The sequence below is a fragment of the Triticum aestivum genome, chromosome 2B (genome assembly GCF_018294505.1).
Source record: "Triticum aestivum cultivar Chinese Spring chromosome 2B, IWGSC CS RefSeq v2.1, whole genome shotgun sequence".
Lineage (NCBI taxonomy): Eukaryota > Viridiplantae > Streptophyta > Magnoliopsida > Poales > Poaceae > Triticum > Triticum aestivum.
This window is the reverse complement of record NC_057798.1, coordinates 644611893-644621081: the sequence shown is the minus strand read 5'-3', so window position 1 is coordinate 644621081 and position 9189 is coordinate 644611893. Positions and strand designations below refer to the sequence as shown.

The window sequence follows — 9189 nt, the reverse complement described above, 5'->3', positions numbered from 1 at the left end:
TGTTTTTTTTTCTGAGAGCTACTAAGATGTCCAAATGATTTGAAATTTGGCACACACCTCACGCACTCAATCATCTTACATGCCAAACAAAATTCAGTTTTTTTTAATTTGTTTAATATTTTTTTTGAATTTACTGTTCACTGGATGTAGATGAGCCCGGGCACAAAATTGGATATTCAAAAAATCTTCAACTATATGCCGCAAATAAGTACAACACGTCACACTCTTCGCAACAGGAGCCGTGCATTTGCATTATCTCTCCTTTCTCCAAAAATTATGGTACCACAAACCATTTGAAATTTAGCATTATTGTACACGTACAAACAGAGAGACGAGTGAACGTTCTCATGCTTTGGCAAAAAGCTATAGTAGTATACATAATGCTTACTGTTTGCACACACTGGCACCATCAGCGTGACATGCCAAGGGACCTGGGAAGGGCCAGAGACCGGGCCTCGGGCGCCGAGCTTGGGAACATAACGTTCAGCTTGTGCATCAGGACGTCGGACTTCGACGGTATCTCATTGAGCAGGAACTGCTGCACGATCGGCTTCTTGAACCACTCAAGCACCGAGTCCCCGGGCGCGCGCAGGACAACCTTGCTCACCTCGAATGGCGACTCCAGCGAAGCCAGCACCTGGGCCACCACCATCTTGAGCGTCGGCCCTGTCACCAGCTTGATGCGCCGCGGCACGACCCCGTAGTAGAGCATCCGCTTCCTGAACCGGTGCAGCGTGTGCACTGTCGAGACGAGCGCCGCTCCCACCGACAGGTTCCGGATGTCCAGGGACCAGGCGATGTGCTGGTCGAATACGATGGCCTTGGGGAACAACTTGTTCTCATAAGCGACCTTCCAAACGCATCGTGCACGGTTCATCTGCCCCATGAGCACCAGGTAGTTGAGGAGCACGTTCACAAAGTACCTCGCCGCACTCTCCTCATTCTCGTAGTCAATGCCTTGGAAGAACTCCCGGACAAAGGAGAGCACGGGCTTCTTCCTTTGCTCTGGCCCGGTGAACAACCCGCACATGAAGTCGTGCGCCTTGTGCCTGCTCACTCTCAGGATGTTCATGATTGCCCGTTCGCTGTCCTCATCCTGGCACCGCACCAAATGTGCGAGGATTGAAGTGTACAGTATCATGTCCACCTTCGCCGCCGCACCGACATACGTCTCGAGCAGTGGCCGTGCCGAGTCATACAGCCCCATCTTCATGCAAGACTCAAAGAGCTGCCTTATGATGAAATTGTTGGTTCGTATCCCGGCAGAACCCATGAACCGCAGCCACCGGAGAGCAAGCTCCGTCGACCCATCTTTGATATAAATCATCAACAGGTCACTCGCGGTCACTTCGATGGGGAACCCTGATGCCTTCATCTCAAGCAGCACCTTTGCAGCCAAATCAAGCAGCTTCTTATTCGCCAGCATGGTCAGTAATGCTGTAAATGTGCTCAGCCCTGGCCTTGTTCCTGCATTTGCCATCGAGTGGTACATCCTCATTGCTACATCCACATTCCCCGCTGAAGCATGCATTTCGACCAAACAAGCATATGTGGCAGGAGTAGGGAAGAAGCCAGACTTCTCCATATCACCAAACAGCTTCGCAGCGACATCCAGCCTCCCTGACCGTGCATTTGCCTCGACTACCATGGTGTACAACCCAAAGCTTGGTCGGAGCCCTCCTCGCTGCATCTCCTCCCAAAGCTCCATCCCTGCATCCAGCTTCCCAGCCTTCACAAGCCCCTCCAGCATGGCGGTGCTCACAGCCGTGCTCACCCTGTGCCCCACTGCCACCATCTCCCTGTACATCCCCATCGCAGCGTCAAGCCTCCCTGATTTGGCCAGTACATCGACCATAGTGCTGTACACCCCCGGCGAGGCAGGCCGGACTCCATCCCTCTGTCTCATTTCATCAAACAGCTTGCGTGATGCGTCGATCCTTCCAGCGCGTGCAAGCGCCGGCACAGCAAGCTCGTAGGTGCCCTTGTCGAGGTCGCAGCCCGCCACAGACATTTCATCGAGCACCTCGAAGGCCTTGAAGGCGAGCCCCCTGGCAAGCAGCAGCGAGAGGAGGGCATTGTAGGTGGGCGTCTGGAGGCCATGGAAGCCTGCGTCGCGGAGGCGCTTGAAGCAGTAGAAGGCGGGCTCGAGGAGGCCGTGGGTGGAGAGCGCGGAGACGACGGCGTTGAGGGTCTTGGGGAAAGAGGCTGGCTCCGGGTGCAAGAGGGCGTCGTCGAAGAGCGACATGAGGTCGGAGGAGTGGGTGGCCGGCGATAGACGCGCGGCCACGATGAAGGACAGATCGTCGGAGGGGACGAACCAGGGCTGGCGGCGGGCCCAGCCGACGAGCGAGAGGAGCGGGGTGGGGTCGGAGGCGGGGAGGGAGTTGGCGGCGAGGAGGAGGAGGGCGGGGTCGGGCTGGGAGGGGAGCGCGGAGAGCGCGGCGGAGAGGGCCGGCCCCGAGCGGTGGCGGAGCGCGAGCGCGGCGATGCGGGCGGCCGCGGCGGGGCGCGGGAGCGGGTGGGCGGAGGAGCCGGAGAGGATGGTGGGGTCGGCGCCCGGCACCGCGGGGCGCGCCCCAGGCGCGGACGAGAGGACCTCCCCCGTCTCGTCCAGGTAGTCGACCGTGTCTATCCATTCGACGCTCGGCGGAGGGTCGGACGAGAGCCGGCGCGGCGCGAGCGACAGGGGCAGCGCCGCCGCGCGGCGGCGGAGGTGGGGGAGCCCGGCGCGGAGGAGCATATCTGCGTGGTCTCTCTCAGCCCTTCTCGGCGGTTCGGAAGTAGTTGAATAGCCTGTGACGGCCCACGGCCCAAACGTCAACGAGCAACACCACCGAGCCATCTAAATCTCGAGCCCAAAAGGTATCATCCCCCTCCTCTCTCCCCTGGCTTCTTCGCTGCCACTCCTATCCGCCTCCGCAGATCGCCCCCTCCGCCGACCCGCCTCCAGAACCAGTCGCCTCCAGATCGGTGCGTCGGAACGTCCTGTTTGCTTCGGGGCACCAGATCAAGTAAGCTCCATCCCCTGCCCGTGTGTAATTTGGTGTTGTTTGGCGAGCACGCCGAGCCCTAGCTTCTCCACCGAGATGCAGTTAGACTCTGTTTTTCTAGGTTGATTGATCCGAGTCCTCGATTAGATGATTGGTAGTAGTAGTAGTAGTAGTAGTAGTAGTCCTACCCCGACTGTCAAAACTTGGTAGCTTCAACCTTCGGGAAGGGGTTGGAGAGCTTGCCGGTGGTTTGACGCTCAATTTCGTTCAGTAATTGCTCGCCCCGTGCCTGTGAATCAGTACTACCGTGGGTACTGGGCGTTTATCCTGTGTGATGTGCTCTGGGGGGAAAGTGGACTGTAGGGGTAGACAAGTATGGAATCTCATATACTGCACTCTGAAATTCTGAGTTTGGGTGGATATGTAGGTCAGATCAGATTGGGTAGCGAAGTCACAGTTGTAGCCGTCATATGAGCTGTGTTTGCTTGTCTAAGATGTTTACTGCGCACATCTAATATCTGCAACCATGATAGTTCTGTCTAGCTTATAACTGCACATTGAGCTCATGTTGCATGCTTGCCTTGCCTTTGCATCAGCATTCCCATCAGGAGAAGCAATGTCGGCAGTAATCACAAAGTTCGCCGTCACATCTATGGTGATGTGGATGGCCCCAGTTGCAATCATGTATGGGTTTATCTACCAGATTTTTCCAGGTTTGATTGTTGCTCCTTCTACATTATGTTATGCTTGATATATTTTCTATGGTACTGAAGCACATACGTTCATACGGAAATGATGTTTTGTTCCTTGGTCAGGTGTCGGTCAGCTTTCCCCCTCGGCGCAAACTATGGCCAGTGGATTCCTTGCTGTCATCTCGGTCAATCTGGTGATCGGCTTTTACATATACATGGCCATGAAGGAGACTCCCCATCAAGAGCCACAGCCTGATCCAACCTTTCTGGCAAACGCCAAAGCAAGCATCAACCAGCCAACTTCTTCGCAAGTGAGTGATGATTCCCATGGGAAGGGGAAGGTGGAGTAGGCCGTAGCGTAACTTGAGTTGGGTTTTATGTCCATGATACACATGCTATCCAGAGTCAGTTGGGTTATGTGCTTTTGTAATATTACGTCCTTCTAGTTTGATGTAGTTGCTGGAAACTTTCAGGGTGTTGGAAGCTATATGAAGATGAATCTATGTACCCATTATCAGTAGATACTGTGTTCAACCTATTTAATTTTGTTATGATGTTGAGAAAGACTCCTGATCATAAATTCAGGTCCTATACCTTTACTAATTCTGTCAGACTTCTTTAGCACATAAGTTAATCAAATCTATCTTGACCAATTTGTTTTTTTTTTCAGTATGCCATATTTGATCAAAAACAATGAGTCTCTTTTTGTCCTTTAGTTTGATTTAGTCCTTAATTTTTCGGAAATGATAAATCCCGAATGTTCGGATTTTAAGCATGGCAACCCGAACGTTTTTCATGGCAACTTTAGTTCACGTGAGGTTGGCAAACATGGCAATTTTCTGACAAAAAAACGAACTGGGACAAAGCTGCCATGTGTTAACAACTAAAGTTGCCACCTCGCATCAACTAAAATTGCCATGAAAAAACGTTCGGGGTGATATGCTTAAAATCCGAACGCTCGGGATTTATCTGGGTCCTATTTTTTTTTTTTGAGAAATATGGGAACTATATGAAAATGAATCTTATATACCAGTTATCACTTATCAGCAGACAATGTATTCGGCTTGTTAATTTTGTTATGATGTTTAGAAAGAGTATTCTGATCATAATTCAGGTCCTACCTTTAATTATTTTTTTTCAGATTTTTCTTTAGCACATTATTTAAGCATATATCTATCATTATTAACTTGGTTGGTTTGTATGTCATAATACTATTATTTGATTAAAAAAACATTGACTCTATTTGGAATAGTTACTTTTCAGTTTAAACTGTTGTTAGTTATTTAATTTCACCAAGAAGTGATTGCAAACAATCAGTGGAGCTGGATAGAAGGATAACATGCGTCTTTGTTTCACTACGAGTAAATAATCAATAAATTTTGTGTCATGAAATAGAATAGGTTCTTTATGTGCTGTTGTTGACTTCATGAAGAACGTGAATCTTTTGGGAAGCTTTAGTTCAACATCTGAGTGAAAGAACTCAAATAAGTAGCAGTCTTGTGTGTAGAACATTGCCATGTTGATGGTTTCCCTTACCTTGAAATTAGCCAACATGAGTGAAAGAACTCAAATAAGTAGCAGTATTGTGCGTAAAACATTGTCATGGTGATGGTTAGCCTTACCATGAAATTAGCCGCAGGAAAAAGTGAAAATCAAAGATGTTAGCCACTTAGCCTTTTGTTGCTGTGGAACACTGAACACTTTATTTGTTTTTCCTCTGTTTCATTTGTTTGCTTTCTTCAGAATCTTTGCTTACTTTAGCTTTTGGTAAAATGACATGTCATTAGGACTAGAATATCAGTTTTCAAATTCATTACTTTGTACTTTCTCCCTGAAAAGTTCAATTAACAATACATGTTGGATATATTGTTGTGATTAGTTTTGGAAGAAAATTATCAGTATTGTTTCATGCGTGTAATGTCTCATACTCATGTTGCTATCAGGGAACCATTTAATTTGAACTTAATATTATAATTATCTCTTATTCTTCATCCCCTTCTGCGAGTATATTCTGACATGTTGATTTGGAATTGTCTTTTTGAACAAGTTGTACCTTCCTGTTATCATATTCTAACAATGGACCAGAAAAAAACGAAGTAGATTTTGAGAACTATGGAGCTATATGAAGATGAAACTTATGTACCAATTATCACATATAAGAAGATGTTGTATTCAGCTTGTTAACTTCGTTATGATGTTCAGAAAGAGTATTCTGATATAATTCAGGCCCTACCTTTACTAATTCTGTCAGATTTTTCTTTAGCAAGTAATTTAAGCAGATCTATCTTTATCAACTTGGTTTGTTCGTATGTCAAACAATTTCTCTCTTTTGACTAGTTACTTTTGAGTTAAATTGTTGTTAGTTATTTAATTTAACCAAGAAGTAATTGGGATTTGGGAACAATCAGTGGAGCTGGATGGAAGGAGAAAATGCATCTTGGTTTCACTGTAAATAAATAATCAATAAATTTTATGTCGCGAAACAGAATAGGTTCTTTATGTGCTGTCTTTGACTTCATCATGAAGGACGTGAATCTTTTGGGAAGCTTTCTCACAAAAGCATATATGAGTGAAAGAACTCGAAGAAGTAGCAATCTTGCGTGTAAGTGTGTTACATGTGGTTTTCTCACAGGAGCATATATAACTGTGGATAAATCATGGAGCCCTCTTAATTTTTGAAAATTTTACATCTTTTCTGAAGCGTTGAATTTCTCCTGGCAGTCTTTTTTTAAGGGTTTTGAACTATCGATCTAAACAAACTAGTTCTTTTTTCTTTTTGTTCCTTTTGGCTAATGGAAAAATATGCATGCAGATTCGTTGTTAGTGTGAGAGACTCAGCTGATCTAAATTTTGAAAGTCCAGAACCTACTGTATAACCGTTCACTTATATGGCTTCAAAGTTAGGTCTGACATCAACTCATCACGCAGTATCATACCAGTCTCATACTATATGACGTGCAAAGAGAATATCCAAGAGTATGTTCTTTTGAGAGATAGAAAATTAATGGATGAATATGGTTAATTTTTCACCAAGGGTGTATTATTTTGGGGAAATGGACAACCCCTGGATGAATACAATGCATACTTCAACTTTAGCAGGAAATACAAGTGCAAATTTAGCAATTGCTTTGAAGATCTCTATGCCCATATGGCAAGCATGGACATCATCCCTGCACCTAGGAAAAGTGCAAGATATGTCATCAGCTGAAGCTTTGTATTTGTCTGTAGCTTTGGGTTATTGAAATCTGTTGCTAGAAGGTCCACCAGGGACATGTAGATCAAAATCCCTGCCGAGGCTGAGTTGAAGACTCCCTCAATAATGAAGGCAGTAGAGCTATGCACATTATAGCTAGATGAAATCGCAATCCCTAGCACGATGCCCACGGGTGCGGTCAGGGAGAAAAACGTTGCCATGATGATGGTTGCCCTTACCTTGAAATTAGCCTGCGGAAAAAGTGAAAACCAAATATGTTATTAGCCACTTAGCCTTTTGTTGCTATGGACCACTTTATAAAGTTGGTTCTTTATCCTCTGTGTCATTTGTTTGCTTTCTTCAGAATCTTTTCTTACTTTAGCTTATGTCTTTACGACTGGAATATCAGTTCTCAAACTAGTTACTTCCTATTTTCTCCCTGAAAAGTTCAATTATCAATAGCTATTGTATATAATTTGTTGATTATTTTTAGAAGAAAATTATCAGTGTGTATTCATTTGATTTAAACTTAATATTATCATTATCCTTTGTTTTTCCTCCCCTTCTATGAGTGTATATATATAGCCAGACATGTTGATTTATAATTGTCTTTTTACCTTGGTGGTATCATATTATAAAATGGAGGCAGGAAAACTAGTTAGATTCTTATCAGTGCAAGCAGGTACCTGTACAATGCAACCACCCAAGCCTATGCCTTCAAAGAATTGATGGAAGCTGAGGGCACCGACCAGAGGCTTGATGGTGGATGGCCTCACAGATGCTCCTAATGACACACCAATTATCACTGAATGCACCAAGATTCCCAGCTCTAGAACCTGCATGATGGTAAATTTATGGTTATTTAACACGGGACTGGTTGGTTCTCCAAAATATCTACCAACTTGGCAAACAGTTTGCGGAGGAACTGGATTCTTTATTGAAGAGGAAAAGTTTGCCCTAAAGGAGTAAACCGCGAACTGCCAGACCTTTCGAATAGGTATTGATCTCCTCATTCCCATCCCTGTTTATTTGTGTTTCTTTATGGAAAGGTTTTGAGAGAGATGCCAAATTGACCTTGGAGAATTATTTAACCTGCCACTATGCCTTTTGGTTCTGCTCTGAAATTGTTCTGTGTAGATATTAGTTTGGTCAGATGAGATATTTTGGAACATTATGTGCTGATGTAGTTCACATTTCCACTACGTCATCTTTATTCATGTTCATGAAAAGCTAATGTATTTGAGTATATTTAAAGTTGCTTCTTTCATGCTCCCATCGTTTTAAGATTCACTATTTTTCTGGTATACGGGAAGTTATGGAACTAACCTCCAATTACTGTTGCCAGGAAGTCCTATGTGCTTTTACTTACCTGAGATACCACCCTGTGCCGGATTGTGTCAGCTATCGCCGCCTCCTCCGGTGAGCTGACAACAATTGCCTCACCATGTGAATGGCCATGCGCGTGCATATGTGGATGATCGGCCCTCCCTTCCTCATCTCCGGGCATGTCAATGTTGTCAAGTGGGCGCGCCTTGCTGAAGTGAGACCGGCGGTAGTACCCAGCAGCCAGCGAGTCTATCACCATTGTGGCCATGGCTGCAGACATGGCCACAAGGCCGGCAAAAGGGAAGCCGTTCCTGTCCCCGCCGCCTTTGTGGATGCACGGGGAGGTGAGCCCGTCGAACGCCGCCGGCAGGATGTGCACCATGCCGGTGGCAAGTATGACGCCAGCGGCAAACGCCTTGACCGCGAAGAAGATGTCGCCGTCGGGGCGCAGCGCGGCCATGGAGCGGCCGAGCACCGGCACCAGCACGCCAGCCGCCCCGGCGGTGAGGATGGACGCGATGGCGACCAGCTTCAGCTTCATCGCGCCCTGCTTGTCCGCCCCGTCCGTGGCGGTCGTGCACTCGCACCCGCCGCTGGCCGCGGCGGCCTGCTGCACGAACAGGAGGAGCCATGGGAGCAGCGCTTGCAAGGTATGATTGGTGGCGCCCATGGTGGCGACTCTGCTGAATTGCTGATTATGTGTGCCTGAATGCGATGTCTACTGCAGGGAGATATAGAGCAAGAGCCAACGCTGGGTACTTTAAATATAGGAGGCGTCGGGGCGAGGAGGGCTGCTGTCCTTTGTCCAGGTGGGGTCTGGTGCTCCCGGGGCTGCACATCATATGTGCCATGTGTCGCTAACCTCGGTGCAAAGTGTCGTTGATGGCTGATGCTTTAATGACATGGTATCCGGGGACTGGATTCTCTGCACTTTCGAGAGATTTTTCCATCCCGGATTGAAACTTGTTTCCATCCATGGCCACCTAAC

The 9189-nt window shown here is 46.9% G+C and overlaps 2 protein-coding genes across 2 annotated transcripts; both read right to left on the bottom strand.

Moving 5' to 3' along the window:
• Positions 1-224: 224 nt before the first annotated feature.
• Positions 225-2784, bottom strand: LOC123046462 (pentatricopeptide repeat-containing protein At1g79490, mitochondrial). The gene has a single exon (XM_044469837.1). The coding sequence runs from the start codon at positions 2738-2740 to the stop codon at positions 410-412; it is 2331 nt and encodes a 776-aa protein (XP_044325772.1). The 5' UTR covers positions 2741-2784; the 3' UTR covers positions 225-409.
• A 3899-nt stretch (positions 2785-6683) lies between these two features.
• LOC123046463 (zinc transporter 3) lies at positions 6684-8942 on the bottom strand. Its single transcript, XM_044469838.1, has 3 exons — positions 8245-8942; positions 7562-7711; positions 6684-7126 (listed from the first exon to the last, which is right to left on the bottom strand). Exons 1-3 carry the CDS (start codon positions 8869-8871, stop codon positions 6821-6823), a joined length of 1083 nt encoding a protein of 360 aa, XP_044325773.1. The 5' UTR covers positions 8872-8942; the 3' UTR covers positions 6684-6820.
• Between the last annotated feature and the right edge of the window lie 247 nt (positions 8943-9189).